This window comes from Lontra canadensis, unplaced genomic scaffold, assembly GCF_010015895.1.
Source record: "Lontra canadensis isolate GAN:19392208 unplaced genomic scaffold, GSC_riverotter_1.0 scaffold1, whole genome shotgun sequence".
In the NCBI taxonomy this organism is placed as follows: Eukaryota; Metazoa; Chordata; class Mammalia; order Carnivora; family Mustelidae; genus Lontra; species Lontra canadensis.
In genome coordinates, this window is record NW_022630995.1 from 457,457 (window position 1) to 476,941 (window position 19,485).

General features: G+C 39.5%; 1 protein-coding gene across 2 annotated transcripts in view; it reads right to left on the reverse strand.

The window, feature by feature from the left end:
* Positions 1-2,617: 2,617 nt before the first annotated feature.
* COPS4 (COP9 signalosome subunit 4) overlaps positions 2,618-19,485 on the reverse strand; it is a 35,970-nt gene continuing 19,102 nt past the window's right edge. Inside the window, exons 5-10 of one of the 2 annotated variants that reach the window (XM_032878564.1) lie at positions 17,714-17,867; positions 17,411-17,561; positions 16,192-16,362; positions 9,538-9,653; positions 7,472-7,556; positions 2,618-3,127 (exon numbers count right to left, since the gene is read on the reverse strand). In XM_032878564.1, the coding sequence (XP_032734455.1) occupies positions 2,994-3,127; positions 7,472-7,556; positions 9,538-9,653; positions 16,192-16,362; positions 17,411-17,561; positions 17,714-17,867 (811 nt within the window). In that variant the 3' untranslated portion in view covers positions 2,618-2,993. The remainder of the gene's footprint in view (positions 3,128-7,471; positions 7,557-9,537; positions 9,654-16,191; positions 16,363-17,410; positions 17,562-17,713; positions 17,868-19,485) is intronic. The other variant, XM_032878499.1, reaches the window with a different exon arrangement.

Genomic DNA, 19,485 nt, shown 5'->3' on the forward strand with positions numbered 1-19,485 from the left:
CGTGAATGTTCTATGTGAGATTAAGAAAAATACTCTACTGTTGTTGGAAGTAGTCTACAGACCTCAGTTAGACCCGGTTGACTGATAGCGCTGAGTTCAACTACATTCTCACCGACTTTCTGCCTGTCGCGTCTGTCAGCTGCTGATGAGGGGGTGCTGGTCTCTAATGGTGCATCTGTCCCTCTGTCCTCGCTGTTCCATCAGCGTTTGCCTTTAATGCTCTGTTGTTGCTCTGGTTTTAACTGAGCACATTATGATTCCATTTTCTCCCTTCTCTCTTAGCAAATCAATTGTGTATATATTCTCAATTTCTTCTACCTTCCAGTTAGCAATGTACATTTACACTAACCTAAGTCCATTATTTGAACACTGCTCTTTCATGTGTAGTACAGCAATCTTATAAGAGAATATTCACAATTTCTGCCTCCCATCATTGCTGTCATTTTTTACTTATCCATACACTACAAACATTAAAAAATTGTTGCTATTATTTTGAACAAAGTAATCTATCAGACCAATTAAAATTTTTAGAAAAGATTTTAACTCCATGCTCTTCCTTCATCAGGGTTCTAACCCATACCATTTCCTTCACTCCGAAGAACTTTTAGCACTTCTAACACAGGTCTCCTGACAACAAATGTCTTCAGTTTTGCTGAGACTCTTCCTTCACTTTTAAAAGATAATTTTGCTGGATAGTATCTTCTGCTGTTTTTTTTCTTTCAACGTCTTAAATATCTATACTCAGTTCTCCCTTACATGGTTTCTGGTGAGAAATCCAATATAATTCTTACTCACGTTCCTTTATAGAAAAGGTGTTTTTTGGGGAGCCTGGGTTAAAGCCTCTGCCTTCCGCTCGGGTCATGACCCCAGGGTCCTGGGATGGAGCCCCACATCGGGCTCTCTGCTCAGCATGGAGCCTGCTTCCTCCTCTCTCTCTCTGCCTGCCTCTCTGCCTACTTGCGATCTCTGTCAAATAAATAAATAAAATCTTAAAAAAAAAAAAGGTGTTTTTTGGGGGCACTCGGGTGGCACAATCGGTTGATGACCAACTTTTGATTTTGGCTCAAGTGTTGATCTGAGTCATGAGATCGAGCCTTGCTTCAGGCTCTGCACTCAGCAGAGTCTGCTTGGGACTCTCTCCTCTCCCTCTGCCCCTCTTGCTTGTGATCTCTCACTACAAAAACAAATACATCTTAAAAGAGAGAGAGGGAGAGAGAAGGTATTTTTTCCCCTAGCTTCTTTCAAGGTTTTTTGTCCTTGTTTTCTGCAGATTGAACACAACACACTTCGGTATAGATGTTTTTGGTATTTATCATGCTTGTTCTTTTCTATGCTTCTTGGACCTATGGTTTGGTTTCCATCATTAATTTATGGAAAAAAAACATTATTATTTCAAAATCTCTTCTGTTCTTGTTCTTCTTCTTCTGGTATTCCCATTATACCTATGTTATAGCTTATATAATTGTCCCATAGTTGTTGGATAGTTTTTGTGTTTTGGTGGTTTGTTTTTTGTTTTGCATTTCAGCCTGGGAATTTTTACCAACACATTTTCAAGCTCACTGATCTTGTTTTTATTCTTCCCCGTTTTACTGTTTCCCTAAGAATACTGTATTAAAGAGCATGTCCTATCGCTCTCCAATTCCAGGACAACGACACTGGAGCCCTGTTTGATGTAATGGATTTGAGAAGGATCGTGTAATCTTATGATTCTAAATCTGTTTATACTTAACCCGAGTCCCTGGGCTGTGACCTTCAGAAGTGTTTCTTAGCCCTTTCTTTTCCTCCTCTTATGTGACACAAGAAGGCTATAGGGGCTCGAAGTGTAGTAGTAACTGCCCTGGCCCTAGGCTGGGTAAGGCTCTGGTAGTGTAGCTCTGCTCAGAAAGTAGGCCTTTGCCATGGAAAATGCTCCGGGTGTATTTCAAAATAGTTACTTTCCCTTCCCCTGTCTTGCCTAAAACACAGGGTATCCTGATCTCTAATCTGAGAACCTGATGGGGCTCCTGGGGATAAATCCTAGAAAGTGTAGGGCCTCCCCAGAGAGTGGGCCCTCAGGGGGTTTAACTGTCAAGCTAGTTTACCCTCGGCCTCCAGGAACTTGTCAAAGTTACCAGTTCGCTGTTCCTATCAGTTATGGCTCCAGGAGCTTGTGCTCCCAACAAGCTCTCTCACCTATGCTTCTATCTGCCTCTCCTTCCAGTCTTCACAGTAGTTTGCTCTGTGACCTCAATTCTCTGGTGGAAATAAGAAAAGCCACTGATTTGCAGCCTTCTCAGCCTTCTTCGGATTGTGAGGATGGAGTGATGACTTCAATGCTCTTCACATGTTGGAGGTGAAACTGGAAGTTGCCTACAAACTCACTTTTAAAAGTCCTTTTCTCTATAAAGCTGGCCTGAAATAACCCTCTCTGAGGAGCTTTCCTGGACTCTCTTAAGAAATGAAAAGCTCCTCCCTGTGCGCTCTGGAGCTTGGTGCAACCACCAGTGTCCCACACGCTGTCTACCAGCTCTGGGGCCGCCTGGCTGGAGAACAGGCACTGAGGCTCGGCTCCGGGCTTCTGGCACATGCTATAAATCAATGTCCACTGAAATGAAAAGAAAAGAACAAAACACTGTTCGCTAATTAAAAACAAAGTACTACTTTTATTTGGCTCATGTCTCCATTTATTAGAATTACCACATTTGGAGAGGCACAAAGCACTTTAAGTTTTACATGACTACAAAGTTATCACAAATCCCAAACTTTTTAGCCACGGATATTTCACTTACTCCGTTTAAAGAAAAAGCTTCCAAAACTTCTGAGTTAGCTTGGACACAGAGACCCTGAATGTATGGGAACTACAGGTTTTTAAATGCTTGCGCTTCCTGTTCTAACAATGTCTTCTTTAAATGGGATCCAGCATAAAAGGGATTGAAATACGTAAGGTCATGATGCAAATGCTGTGGGTAGACCGTGAAATTCATCCGTGCAACTCAGTGAAAGCCGTCACGCGCTCACTGGGCCATCTGCGCCTCCATGGCCTGTGCTGTCCACTCTGGCGCCGTCTGACTGATCTTCTCCAGCAGGTTATTCACTTGGAAACAAAGGGACTGGATCTGTTTGTCCCACGTCGGCAGGGCTTCCCGTGCTATACAGAAGAAGAACACACGCCGTTTACCATTACTCCATGAATGCTCGGCAAGTGTAACTCAAAAGATAAACACAGTAATACTAGTTTTCAAAAATCCATTCCAAAAATCTTGGCTAATAAAACTAAGCTAATCGAGCAATATTAAGGAAAGTACCCAAATTATTGGCACAAAGTACAAAACCAAAAGCATATCCGCACAGATCCATGTTATTATTATTCATGAAAACAAAAGAAAACCAACCAATCAAAGCACGTCAGTCACAAAACCACCACCAAACCACCACCATAAAAGCCTCGCTGAACCCACCAGCAGTTTCTCGAGTCATAAGATACTGCCACCTAGTGGACAAAGCACATCTCTTTGTCTACTGGACTCTGAGGGATAAATATTTTAATGTTTAAACAAAAAAGCAGGGCGCCTGGGTGGCTCAGTCATTAAGCATGTGCCTTCGGCTCAGCGCATGATGCCGGAGTCCTGGGACCGAGCCCTGCATTGGGCTCCCTGCTCGGTAGGAAGCCTGCTTCTCCCACTCCCCATTTCTGTTCCCTCTCTTGCTGTCTCTCCCTCTGTCAAGTAAATAAAATCTTTAGAACAAAACAAAACAAAACAAAACTCAGCAAGAAAACACCAGGATTGGGCCCCTTGGGTGGCTCAGTGGGTTAAAGCCTCTGCCTTCGGCTCAGGTCATGATCCCGGGGTCCTGGGATCAAGCCTCGCGTCGGGCTCTCTGCTCAGCGGGGAGCCTGCTTCCTCCTCTCTCTCTGCCTGCCTCTCTGCCTCTCTGTGATCTCTGTCAAATCAATCAATCAATCAATCAATCACCAGGATTTTCTCCACACCAGCAATATGCAGTTAAAAGGGGAATATTCTACTCAAAACAGTACCCAAATATACAAAAATGGACACAGAATTTAAAAAACTGAAATAAAAAAATTTTTAATAAAAGACATAAAATAACCTGAGCAGAAGAAACGACAGCCTCAGACAGAAAGATGCAGTATCACAAAGAAAAGAACAGCCCTCCCTGTTCACACATACATTTTTTTTTTTAATTACGAAGATAATCCCCCCTTTCTTTGTTGTTCTTTCTAACAGGACAGGATCATTAGCGTTCATACGGAGGACGTGACGTCTGAAAACAGCTAAGATGATCTGGGACATCAAGAACAGTGCAGCGCTGCAGTGGGCCCTGCCGCGGAGCAAGCGGTGCTCCACGCGCCGACAGGAACGGATCCGCAGAGCACTGTGTTAAGCGAGAGTGAGCGGTCAGACGGCGCACGACTGCGTCTCTACAAAGCGTCCAGAACACGCGCGTCCACAGCGCAAAAATTCGGACAGCGGCTGTGGCAGCCGGGAGAAGGAAGGATGGACGCAACTATTCTCAAGAGGCACGAGACTTCCTCTTGGGAAGACGAAACATTTGGGACGAGGTAGAGCGCGTGGTTGCACAGCACCGTGAACCCACTAAATGCTCCGAATTGCTCACTTTAATGGTTCACGTCGGGGCGCCTGGGGGGCTCAGTCACTGAGCGTCTGCCTTAGGCTCAGGTCATGATCCAAGGGTCCTGGGATCGATCCCTACATCGGGCTCCCTCTCCCACTCCCTCTGCTTGTGTTCCCTCTCTTGCTGTGTCTCTCTGTCAAATAAATATATAAAATCTTTAATAGATAAATAATAAAATGGTTCCTGTTATATAAATTTCAACTCAGTAATAAACATAGCAATGGAGGGACAGGAGATGCTTTTCCAACAGTAAAATTTACTATAAATTTATTACCATATTGCCACAGATCAGTGGAACCAAACGATCACAGAAAGAGATCCAAACACGTATATACAACGTAGTATTTGCCAAAGATCAGAAAGTATGTCTTAACTAATAAATAGTACTTGCAAATCAGCAATCCATCTTTAAAAAAAGATAAACTAGATCATACCTTAAAATTATACACAAAAATAAGCTGTAGACAGTTATTTCTGAACATAAATGAAAGTATTTTTAAAATTTTGGAAAAGTCTTACTTTTATCCCAAAGTGAATGAGACCTTTTGAATGAATATAGGAAATTAAACAGCCATAAAATGAAAAATTGACATAGTTGTCTGCGTAAGAATTTTAAAAATGTGTTCATGGTCCACAGGGCCTCACTTCAGAAACACAACTGATAGGATTTAATAATTTGGTTTTTGTTTTGTTTGCTCGCCTTTTCAAAAGATCATCACCATTCCGACTGTACTATGGCAACGAGGCCAGAGAGGAGCGACGGCAGATGTGAGGGGGAAGCCCAGGGTGTGGGGGAGGTTTCAGAATGGGCCGGTGACAGTTAAGATGCGAAGACAAGTAAATGGGTTCCAGATGCACCTGGGAGATAAAACTGAAAGGATTCTGGGCAGCAAAGAAGAGGGACCAAGGATAAGGAAGGCTGGAGAAGCGAACAAGGCATCTGCCGGCTGGCAGGCTGTGGAAGGGACGCAGGGAGGGGAGATAATGAATTCAGTTTGGGGTATGTTCATTTGAGATGCTCAACAAACAGATGGAAAAGACCTAGTAGTCAGTTAACACCAGTGGGTCTAGGACTCAGAAGAGAATCATACACTAGAAAGGCAAACATAAGAACTGTCTGCATGGAAATAGCCAGTGAATCAAGGGAAACAGGAGAGTGAGGAGGGAAAGGGCTGGAGTTCGCCCTTAGCAATATTCATATTTAAAGGCACAACGGAATCTACAAAGATGACTGGACAAATACCTGGGAAAGGAGGAGGGAAAGCAGAACAGGGTGAGAGATGAAGGGCGTTGTGGGTGGTGGGGATGGTTCAGAAAGGAGAGATGATCAGAGTTACTCGAGATGCCGAAAAGTCAAAATGAGGCCTGAAGGATAAAAATATCCTTGTTAAAATGGGAGAGACCCAAGGATATTTAAATATTGGCAGAAAGAAGCCAATAGAGCAAGAAAGAATGAAAACAAACGAAATAACTAAGCTCAAGTTCCTAAGAAGCTGGTTTTGAGAGGGACGGATGCCAGTCAGAGAAGGGACCCGAAGCACAAGAACTGGAAAGGGAGACAGAAACCACCTCCCGTATAACACGAAGGAAGAAAAGACGTGATCACATGGTATTTAATATTCAGAAGTTTTATAAATATGACCAAAAAGTTCACTTAATTTTACACTGGTAGATTTTTTTCCCTGTGAAAACAGGAAACAAGGTTTGCTGCTGAGAGTGAAGGAGGAGAAAAGTCCGAGATTTATGAAAACTGAAATCTGAAATCCCCACTGCAGGGTAGGAAAAAAAAATATGTCAAGAGTCCCAGGTACTGTTGAGAACCCACGACCTTGAATTTGCAGTGGTCATCAATCTGTCTGCTGTTCTAACTCCTCTCTGGCAACATCAGTTAGCTACTCGAGCACAGGAATGAAAAAGATGGAGGATGGGTTCATTCCAGGCGAAGTTTTCCTGGACAGCCGGGTCGAAAAGTTAACAGGCAAGTCATCCAGGGCACCTGCGAAACGGTAAGTAAAACAGTGATCAGGGCGCCTGGTGGCTGAGTTGGCTGAGCCACCAGCTCCTGGTTTCATCTCAGGTCATGATCTGAGCCCTGCCCCGGGCTCTGCGCTCAGCATGGAGCCCACTGGAGAGTCTCTCTCTCTCCCTTTGCTCCTCCCCTGTGCACTCTCACTCCCCCTAAAATAAAAATAAATAAAACCTTAAAAAAAGAAATAAAGATATAATGAATCGTGGATGCCAAGTCAGAGCGGAAGAGGAGTGACGCAAAAAAGGGCTGGCCTGACCAGGAAAAAGAAAACGATAATGGACCGGAGGCTGCAAAGCGGTCAGAAGAGTTGAACTTAAGGGACACGGACTGCTAGAAAGACAGGAAACACAGTGAGAACGGGATATCTCAAAATCAAATCTTAACAAGTAGCATGGTTCCAGGCACAGAAGTTCCATGATGGGAAGGAGGTAGAAAGCGGGGCTGAGGAGGTAACACGAGTCAGGGAACGGAGGGAGCTGCCCCGTGAGTCTAACGCGCTGCTGGAGGGAGTCCCCGCGCTAGCACCCTCGAGCGGGCACACGGTGCGCCACGTGATGAGTGAGAGGGTGAACTGGTTTACTGATTCTGGTTTCAAATGCTTCCAGAGCATTAAAATGCAGCATTAAGTAGATTCATAAATGTAAGTTCATAAAAATCATTTCAAATTATTTCTCTAGGAATAAGGGAAGTAAGTTTATTCCAGTAGTAATACACTAGGTCAAAGGAAATTGTTCAACAGGGCCTAATCCTAAGTACACAAGAGTCTCCTGCCACTTTATTATGACAGAAATAAGCAAAACCTCTTACTTTCAAAATGAACTATTCCATCAATCTGATCAATAAATCCATTCATACGTCCTTCTGTTATCATTTGTGATGCTATTTTTTCTGCCTGTTAAAAAAAAAACAAAGAAACAATAAACTCTCGTAAACTTTATCATATCTAACAGTTCCTCACATGTAAGAGAACTGAAATCTCTTGGTTTAGCTACCCACACACTTTCTATGTTCATCTGCCATTCATCACAAGATTAATCTTGTAAATCTGCCTATTTTATCCCCCAGTCCTTTCGATATAACCCATTACTTTACGTTAGCTGGGATCTGTTTTACTTCTGAGATTTTGGACAAGAGCCTAACACTCTTACCAATTTCTTCCTCTGCCTAAAATCAAATTAACAATTTTTCTTCTCACGGAAATCCATACCTCAAGAAAGCCTACACAAACTAGTTTTTCTTTTTACTTCATTTAAATTTGCAGTGTTTATCACCTAGAAAATTCTTTAAGAAAGTAGTATTTTTGAAGAAAGTATTATTTTGAAGGAGGAATGATGTTCAAATTTAAAAGGGAATTAAAAAGGGGTGCCAGGCATGGGACTCTTGATCTCAGGGCTGTGAGTTTGAGCCCCACACTGGGTTTAGTGATTACTTAAAAAACTAAACTCTTTTTTAAAAAATTAAATATATAGATAGATAAATAAAAATTAAAAGGATTTTAAAGACAATTAAGGGGGGGGGCCTGGGTGGCTGAGTCGGTTAAGCATCTACCTTTTTATCAGGCCATGATCTCTGGGTCCTGGGATCTAGTCCCACATAAGGCTCCCTGCTCAGCAGGGAGTCTGCTTCTCCCTCTCACTCTCCCTCTGTGCTTTCCCTCTCTCTCTCAAATAAAATCTTAAAAAAAAAAAAGACATTAAACGGAACCAAAAGGTCCTCTACCTAGCTCCTAAGGACATGTTTCATGTTTACTATGTGTAAGCAAACTGGCTTATGACTTGGTCATTTTAGTAATTCTGATCATCTTCACAATCAAGCCTAAACAACTGTACTATCATTTATTGTTAAATAATTAGTCTTAGCCTAAAAAGAAAGTATCCTTTTTTTTTTTAAAGATTTTATTTATTTATTTGACAGACAGAGATCACAAGCAGAGAGGCAGGCAGAGAGAGAGGAGGAAGCAGGCTCCCCGCCGAGCAGAGAGTCCGATGTGGGGCTCGATCCCAGGACCCTGGGATCATGACCTGAGCCTAAGGCAGAGGCTTTAACCCACTGAGCCACCCAGGCGCCCCAAAAGAAAGTATCTTTTAATGGGAACTTAAGCTTTGGTTCCCAAACGGTTCCACTTCCTGTACTATGCACTGAATATGTACAAGTACAGTAACTGTGTTAGGAAATTCTAAATTAATATTTCACCAACAGATAAAAGGGGACATGATCCATTACTACATGATTTAAGATATGCAAGTTAGGTAAAAATAAGTGGATTGCTTACTTCTACTCTTATTTAAAATTAAGAGAATGTTTTTTAAATGATACCTGAAATACCCTCTAAACACTGTTGGTACTTTTTTGGTATTTGTACAGAGCCAACCAAACCTTTATCATGACTAAAAATAAAATTAATTTCCTACTAACTCAGTCAATTAAGATAAATCAAGCATAAAAGTTATAACAGAATAGCCTAGAGAATGACCACAGTTATTCTTTCAAACAGATAAAATATTTAACCTTTGAGTCAACTAGAGCGGAAAAGGAAGTAAGGCATGTATCAAAATCTCAAGTTCATCAGAAATCAGAAAACACCGTGAAATGGACTGAAACAGACACTAAACAAAGACTCTCATAAAACAGGTATCATAACCTGGAACCCCTTAAAGATTTTCATTCTAGGTCACTTTATCATAAAATACAGTTAAAAAAAAAGCAAAAAAGTAGGACAATTCCATTACATTACTACTTTAACATTCAAATAATTTACTTCTATTTTCCTGAGGCTTTTTATGTGTATTTTTATTGCAGTTGCCAATATTTATCGATTACATATTGTAGTTTAGTCTAACTTCTTTTTTTATAAATTGGAAACAAGAAAATACCTTGGCTGCAGGGATCTCTAAAAGAGCTCCAAGTTCTTCAAAGGTGATATTATTATATAATTTGCTTGCAGACAACAAATTATGTTCAATAACAGCTCTGTCCAAGATGCTAGAACCTTAAATATAAATAAGACCATTAAAAGCTTGAAACTTGTTTTATACTTTTTTCTACAAAGGATTTATTTATTTGTCTGAGAGAGAGAGTGAGTGGGAGGGAAGGGGCAGAGGGAGGACAGACAATCTCCGACAGCCCCCACGCTGAGCAGAGCCCGACACGGGCTCAGTCTCTTGACCCTGATCGATCACACCACATGGTCACCATCGATCAGACGTTCAACCGTATGACCCAGGTGCCCCTTGTTTTACACTTTTTTTTTTTTAGAAGATTTTATTTATTTGACACGGCTGAATAATATTCCTGTGTGTGTGTGTGCGTGTGTGTGTGTACACACCTCTTCTTTATCCATTCATCAGTCAATGGACATTTGGGCTCTTTCCATGATTTGGCTGTTGCAGGCAATGCTGCTACAAACATCGAGGTACATGTATTTCTTTCAATCAGTATTTTTGTAAACCTCGGGTAAATACCCAGTAGGGCAACTCCTATATTGTAGGTTAGTTCTATTTTTAACTTTTTGAGGAACCTCAACACTGTCTCCCAGAGTAGCTGCACGGGTTTGCATTCCCACCAACAGTGTAGGAGGGTTCCCCTTTTCTCCACATCCTCACCAACATCTGTTGTTTCCTGACTTATTAATTTTAGCCATTCTGACAGGTGTGAGGTGGGATCTCACTGTGGTTTTGATTTGTATTTCCCTGATGATGAGTGATGTGGAGTACCTTTTCATGTGTCTGTTGGCCATCTGTACGTCTTCTTTGGAAAAATGTCACCCTTTTTTTAACTGGATTATTTGTTTTTTGGATGCTGAATTTTAGAAGTTCTTTATATATTTTGAATATTAACCCTTAACAGATTATCACCTATAATATCGTACTAGTTTAAGATGTACAACATAATGATTTGATATACGTATACACTGTAAAATGATTACCACAATAAATTTAACTAACACCCATCACCTCACGGTTTTTTGTTTGTTTGTTTGTTTTTTTGTGGTGAGAACTTTTAAGATCTACTATCTTAGCCACTCTCAAATATAAAAACGTAAATAAAGGGAAAATAGGAAAACTTAATACTTTTCAGATGGCAATAATCCCCAAGTTGATTTATGGACTCAGGGTAATCCCTATCGAAATTCCAGCTGGATTCTTGGCAGACACTAACAAACTGATTTTAAAGTTCATTCTATTGGGACTCAGAGGAGCCAAAACAATCTTGAGAGGAAAAACAGTTGCAGGACTCACATATCCCAATTTCAAAACTTGCTATAAAGATAGAGTAACCTAGACAATGTGGTACTGGTATAGGGATAGGAATACAGAATGGAATAGAACTGAGACTCCAGAGATAAACTCGCACATTTATGGTCAACTGATTATCAACAGGGTCCCAGGATAATTTAATGGGGAACTCACAGTCTCTTCAACAGTTACGAGGACAACTGGGTATCTGCATGCAAAAAAATAAAGGTGGACATTGATCTTACACCACATACAAAACTGAACTCAAATGAATCAAATGTCTACATGTACAAGCTGTAACTACAAAACATACAGACGAAAAGAGAGCAAGTCTTCACAACCCTGGATTAGGCAACAGCTTCTCAGTACAAAGTACAGGCAACAAAAAGCAGAAACAGATACACTGGACTCCATCAAAATTAAAGACTTTAATGTCTCAAAGGAAACCACCAGAAAGTGAAGAGAAAACACACGGAATGGGAGAAAGTATTGGCAAATCACCTGGTAATGATCAGGTCTAGAATATATAAAGAATTCCTACAATTCAGTAATAAAAGGACAAATAACCCAGTTTAAAAACTGAAAAGGATCCAAACAAACTTTTTCTCTAAAGATATACAAATAGCCAATAAGTACATGAAAAGCTGTTCGGGGAAAGGCAAATCAAAACTATGTGACACCAACTTCACACACACGAGGGTGTCCAAGTCAAAAGCACGGATAACAAACATGAGAGAAAATATGGAGAAATCAGAACCCGCACACACAGCTGACAGGAGTGCAGAAAGGAGCAGCTGCTTTTGAAAACAATCTGGCAACTTTTCAAAGGACTAACCACCAAGTTATCACATGTCCCCGTCACTGCACTCCTAGGTGAATACCGAGAAGAATTAAAAACCGTGTTCATACAAAAATTTTCACAGTGAAGATGGTGGAGGAATAGGAGACCATAATTTCATCTGGTCCCAAGACTTCTGCTAGACAGCTATCAAGTCATTCTGAACACCTGTGACCCAACCGGAAGGCTGAGAAAGAACAGCTGCAACTCTACAGAGAGAGAAGCGACCACTCTCTGCAAGGTAGATGTTCCAAAGAAGTGAATCAAGGTAATACATGGGCAGACAGACCATGGTGGGGAAGGGGATGGGGCGGGAGCCTCTGCCACCGGCTGGCCACAACCGATATAGAGCAGCGGAGCACAAAACCAGAACTGTTAGAAGTCGGCTCCAAAGCCAAAGAAATGTTGAAAGAGAAAACCAAAACGGTGGCCTCACAATTCCGGACTTCAAGCTCTATTACAAACCTGTCATCATCAAGACAGCATGGTACTGGCACAAAAACAGACACATAGATCAATGGAACAGAATAGAGAGCCCAGAAACAGACCCTCAACTCTATGGTCAACTAATCAACTAATCTTCGACAAAGCAGGAAAGAATGTCCAATGGAAAAAAGACAGCCTCTTCAACAAATGGTAATGGGAACATTGGACAGCCACATGCAGAAGAATGAAACTGGGCCATTTCCTTACACCATACACAAAAACAGACTCAAAATGGATGAAAGACCTTAATGTGAGACAGGAATCCATCAAAATCCTAGAGGAGAAAACAGGCAGCAACTTCTTTGACCTCGGCTACAGCAGCTTCCTTTTTTTTTTATTAAAGATTTTATTTATTTGACAGAGAGAGATCACAAGGAGGCAGAGAGGCAGGTAGAGAGAGAGGGGGAAGTAGGCTTCCTGCTGAGCAGAGAGCCCGACTTGGGGCTCAATCCCAGGACCCTGAGATCATGACCTGAGCTGAATGCAGAGGCTTAACCCACTGAGCCACCCAGGTGCCCCACTACAGCAGCTTCTTGCTAGACATATCTCCAAAGGCAAGGGAAACAAAGACAAAAATGAACAACTAGGACTTCATCAAGACAAAAAGCTTTTGCACAGCAAAGGAAACAGTCAACAAAACCAAAAGACAACCAACAGAATCGGAGAAGATATTTGCAAATGACATATCAGATAAAGGGCGAGTATCTAAAATCTATGAAGAACTTATCAAACTCAACACCCAAAGAATAAATAATCCAATCAAGAAATGGGCAGAAGACAAGAACAGACCTTTCTCCAAAGAAGACATCCAAATGGCCAACAGACACATGAAAAAATACTCCACATCACACTGGTCAGAATGGCTAAAATTGACAAGACAGTAAACAATGTGTGTTGGTGAGGATGTGGAGAAAGGGGAACCCTCCTACACTGTTGGTGGGAATGCAAGCTGGTGCAGCCACTCTGGAAAACAGCATGGAGGTTCCTCAAAAAGTTGAAAATAGAGCTACCCTACAACCCAGCAATCGCACTACCAGGTATTTACCCCAAAGATACAAATGTAGTGATCCAAAGGGGCATCTGCATCCCAATGTTTATAGCAACAATGTCCAGAATAGCCAAACTGTGGAAAGAGCCTAGATGTCCATTGACAGATGAATGGATAAAGAAGATGTGATATATGTATACAATGGAATATTCCATAGTCGTCAAAAGCATGAAATCTTGCCATATGCAATGATGTGGCTAGAACTACAGGGTATTATGCTAAGTGAAATAAGTCAATCAGAGAAACATAATTATCATATGATCTCACTCATATGTGGAATTTAAGAAACAAAGCAGAGGATCATAGGGGAAGAGAAGAAAAAATAAAAGATGAAATCAGAGAGGGAGACAAACCATAAGAGACTCTTAATCATAGGAAACAAACTGAGGGTTCCTGGAGGCAAGGGAGATGAAGGGATAGGGTAACTGGGTGTTGGACATTAAAGAGGTTATGTGATGTAATAAGCACTGGGTAAAGACTGATGAATCACAGACCTGTACTTCTGAAACCAGTAATACGTTATGTTAATTAACTGAATTAAAATAGAAAAAATTTTACATGAATATTCATAGAAGCATTATCAATAGCCCAAAGTGAAAATAACCTAAATGTCCATCAATTGATGAGGAAATAAAATGCAGTATATTCACATATAGAATATTATTTGGCAATAAAAAGGAGTAAAGTATTGATAAATGCTACAACATGGATAAACACTTTGCCAAGTGAAAAGGCATATATTGTGTGATTCCATTTATGTGAAATGTCCACCACAGACAAATCTAGTGAGCAGAAAGCAGATTAGCAGTAATATTACACAACTTTAAGAATACAAAAAATGAATTATAATTAAAAAAAATTACATCTCAAGATTGCTAAAGGTTATAATGCCAATCAACAAAAATGTCCAGAAGAGATAAATAAGAAAAACAGTAAGGCCTAAAATGGGAGAAGACAACGAAACATCTGTCCCCTCTTTATAGTCCCATGGGAGAGATTTGATGATTATTTTTATCCTCAGAGGTCCTAAGAAGCATCCTTTTTAGAAAGAATCTTTTCACTTTTTTTTTTTTCATAGCCAGAAAGTTCAAAGTCAAATGTGAAGTTTGACTATATCACTTCCGGAAACTTTTTCTTTTTAACTATCTTTTCCAACTTGTTAGATGTCTCAGAATGTTAGCTGCTCAGAATACATGGAAAAGAATTTAAAAGTAACAACAATCAAAACACATACATACACACTATTTATAGGTAGGCTGCTAATTTAATAAGCTTTCTAGCAGTCAAGATAAGAAAAACCAACCAACTCAGAGTGTATTTTTTTTTTTTTAAGATTTTTATTTATTTATTTGCACAGAGATCACAAACAGACAGAGAGGCAGGCGGGGGGCGGGGGGAAGCAGGTACCCCGCTGAGAGGAGAGCCTGATGTGGGGCTCGATCCCAGGACCCCGGGATCATGACCTGAGCAGAAGGCAGAGGCTCTAGCCCACTGAGCCACCCAGGCGCCCCCAGAGTGTATTTAAATAAGATTAAAAAAAAAACAAAAAAAACTGTTCAGGAGAATCACAGCTGCAAGACTGTGAGGAACTTTTCCTGAGGACTGCATAACCAATATCCTATAGAAAAAATACCTCCTTTAGACAGAACGATGAAAATCAACTAGTTTGCTTCTTAAAGTATAAATTAAATGAAAAATTCAACAGGCGGTCACTGCAATTCCTTCAGTGATCTGGTCTAACTCAGGGCAGTAAGACTGGGTGAAGTGTATACCTTTTAGCAAACCCCCTGCATACATGACTTTTTACAGCTGAATTCTCTTTGATATAGGATGATGTTGAATCCAAGGAAGTAAGTCTAACAGATCTGCGTTTATCTTGACTTTTTTCATGTTTCTGATGCTCTGTTTATATTTTTATTATTACGTGTTATTGTTTCAGTTACTTTAAAACCTCTGTAGACAAACATATATAAAGTGACTGATGTTACAAACAAGCAACTATTAAAAACTTCTCTGGAAAAGGTAGCCTGGCAAGCAAATAGATCCCTTAACTAGGAAACATGACACCAAGTTCTATTCTTACTGGTAGCACTTTCACCCTGAATAACCTTAAGCAAGCTACTGTGCCAAATTTTACTCTATCTAAAATAGGACTGGATAATTACACTGTTAAAAACTGATGCTTAAAATTAATTAAGGTTGGGGCACCTGGGTGGCTCAGTGGGTTAAGCCTCCGCATTCAGCTCAGGTCATGATCTCAGGGTCCTGGGAACGAGCCCCACATCCGGCTCTCTGCTCCACAGGGAGCCTGCTTCCCCCTCTCTCTCTGCCTGCCTCTCTGCCTCTTTGTGATCTCTCGCTGTCAAATAAATAAATAAAATCTCTAAAAAAAATTAATTAAGGTACTTATCAAAGGGTTTGAGTTTTTCAAAAACCAGTCACTAGGGGCACCTGGGTGGCTCAGCCATTAAGCATCTGCCTTTGGCTCAGGTCATGATCCCAAGGTCCCGCACTGAGCCCTGCACTGGGCTCCCTGCTCAGTGGGAAGCTTCTCCCTCTCCCACTCCCACTCCCCCTGCTTGTGTTCCCTTTCTGGCTGTCTCTCTCTGTCAAATAAATAAAATTTTAAAAACAAATAAATAAAAAATAAAAATCAGGCACTATTAACATAGGTTATAGTTCTGCCCTTGTAATCTCTGAAGATGCATTATTTTACAATATGCTTTCCAATAGGGCTATTTTTATTATTTAAACCCTATCTGGATATAACACTCATTTTCAGTCAATATAATACTCCTTTTTGGTCATCAAGTGTTATGTAAAAATATTATAGAAAGATATCAAGATGCTTCAAATTTAACACACTTGCCACTGTGTGTACCTAAATATTTGCTTCCACAAATTAAGACCTGATCATTACCATCAGCAGTAGTTGCTTTTTGGTGAGGCATTAACATGGCAGCAAACTCTTGAAGTTGATTTCCTCTGATGATCCTGTCTAGGTACATTTTCTCCAGGATCCCATAAGCAGCAAGTTGCTGGCACCTTTCATCCTTAAAAAGAGTGGCTAGCATCCGAGAACGCTGCTGTCCTAAGGGAAGCAAATGAGCATCAAATATTCTCACAACCTATTTCTCCAATAAGAAACTATGTTATGACTCCATTTTTGCCTACTAAAATACAGTCAGTTGTCCTGATTTGTGGCAGCTGTGTTCTACAAAGTTACTGCCAACACAGAATTAGTGAATACTCAATTGCTCATCCAAAAAGAATGAGTGGTATGTATTGACATATAAAGACTGCCAATATACAGGAAGGAAAAAAGCAGGTTACAAAGTATGCATATCATGCTACTGTTTATTAAAAAAAGAGGATACAGACAGACACTTGTACAGGAAGGAAACCCAAGTAACCAGTAAAAGCTCTTAAGAACTGGAAGCAATACCATTCTATGTATTGCCTTTTCAGTAACAAAAATACAATAAATAAGATCACTGCTTCATAAGGAATGAAATGTGTAGTATGAACATGTCATCAAGCTCTTAACTAAATACAGATCAATAAACATTCTAAAAATGATTTAGAAAAGCCGTGGCTTAGCATTACCAGCATTTTTTCTCAATGTCTTTTCTGCTCTATAAGTTGAGTGATTTATATGCTATAATTTAGTAAAAAAGAACAAAGAACAGTTTATTTTTCATATTTACCAAAGAAAAGGATAAATGTGAGATATAAAACTAAGGCTTGAAGTTAAAGAAAATCCCAAAAGCAGTACATTATTATCAATCTCTAGATTTTAATTTTTATTTCCCTTTATATAATTTTCACTGAATTTCATTATTTATTTTTAAGAGCTATATTAGGCAAACTAAATTTCATGTTATCTCTCTTAATTACTCCTAACACATGTGGGTAATAGACAGATACATGCATATTTAAAAATTTTTTAAGTTAGCAATCTATTTTATTGCTGTTTTTAACTGTTTAAATGTTTAAATTTATCACTGCATAAGACATAATTATAATTGCAATAAGACATCCCCTTAAAAAATAGTTTTTTGCTAAATCCTCCAGTAGTAATGAACCTGCAATTATTAAGCAAAGGTAACTGTTCATGAAAGCACAAATTACAAGTTTACCTGCTGATGCCAAGATGGTACAGTGCAAAGCATGTTTTAAGGCCTCTAGTCTTTCACTTTCATGCACTATTGTCTTGTAAGAGAGCTCATTGTACCTTTGTGCAGCTTCAATGAATTTTCTTCTATAATCGAGAACACGTGCATAGCATACCTAAAGAGGGAAATTTCTCAATTAGGGGAAAAAATTCAAAATCAAAGCCAAAAACTCAAAATCAAAGCAAAAAATAAAATGATGTTCTGGAGCATCTTAGTATAGTAGGATTCTCCAATACAAAATTAATCCCAAATCAGCTCATCTGTTACCTTATAGTGTATCTGTAACTGCTCATTGGTGGATTCATTCTGAAGCAATGATGCTCGATTTATGTAAGCCTCTGCCTGGACGGGATCGTCATCTTCCAGATACAGCCTCGCGATCTTCAGGTAAGTCTCCAGTTTATAATCTACATTGTACTGCCTAGGATGTAACAGAAAAAAACAGAATGACTAAATATATAATCAAGAAAGTTTTTAGGAGGGGCACCTGGGTGGCTCATGGGTTAAAAGCCTCTGCCTTCGGCTCAGGTCATGATCCCAGGGTCCTGGGATCGAGCCCCACATCAGGCTCTTTGCTCTGCGGGGAGCCTGCTTCCCCCTCTCTCTCTGCCTGCCTCTGTGTCTACTTGTGATCTCTCTCTCTATCAAATAAATAAATAAAATCTTAAAAAGAAAAAAAGGATTTATTAAAAAAATAAAAGTTTTTAGGAGTTGGAGAAAATACATTTTTTCATTACATATTCTGTTAAATTAAGAGAATCAAATTTTTACTATATTAGAAAAAGTCTAAAAAATATTTACAAAATAAATTTTACTCAATTTTTATTTTTTCTATCATGATTGTTCTATTGTTTTTTAGCTTCCTTCAATCCTCAGATAATCTCACAAGTCAAAGAACTTAAAAAATGCCCAGTTGAGGGGTGTATCATATAGTGGTGTTGGGGCTATAAATGAGTAAACCATCCTGGAAAACAATTTGGCAATATATTTTCCAACCACCCTTTGAACCCTTGAAAATGCATACATTCCTTACCTACTACATTTTACCTCCAGAAAATTAATCTCAAGAAAATAATCAGGGATGTGTACACATATATAAAAGGAATATTCATTTATAAAGTTACTCATAAATATCTAACAGGAAAAAACTGGGAATCACCTATTATGATATTTATAATAATCAACTAAATTGTGGTACATTAAGATGATAGGATAATATACAGTTGTTATAATCATTACTATATGAAAACAGTCATGTATTTTTTTGCTAAGTGAAAAAACAGGATAAAACAGCATGTAAGACACTATTAAGATGTATTTCTATACATACTTATGAAGACAGTAATACCAATTATCTCTCGGTGTTCAGATTACAGGTGGTTTTCATTTTCTTCTTTATCTCTGTGGCCACATTTTATGCAAGAAATGCACAACTGACACCTCACGTAATTCGAAACTTACAAAATTCAAGATTAATCCTTACAGAAAAATCTTTTTTATTACGAGCAAAAGTGATGCCACCATGTGGCAAGAACGGAGTTTACAATTTACATGGCCCAAGTTCTGAAAGTCTTTACTTTTTAAATTTTTTTATACTAATTCAAAATTTTTCCCCAAGTCATATATTGTTAGCATTTTGTAGTATACTATTTCCATTCATAACTCAAATTTACATGAACTGCTATAAAGAGTACTATACTTTTGGGGACACCTGGGTGGCTCAGTGGGTTAAAGCCTCTGCCTTTGGCTCAGGTCATGATCCCAGAGTCCTGGGATCGAGCCCCACATCGGGCTCTCTGCTCCATGGGGAGCCTGCTTCCTCCTCTCTCTGCCTGCCTCTCTGCCTACTTGTGATCTCTGTCCGTCAAATAAAATAAAAATTAAAAAAAAAAAAAAAAGAGAGAGTACTATACTTTTATTGAGTTTTCCAATTTTTATGCCATCTATTAAGTTTATTACTCTAACTATCAAAATGAATAATTCTTTAAAGAAATAAGTTCTCAACTGTTTATCCAGATTCTACTTTTAATCACTTTTAG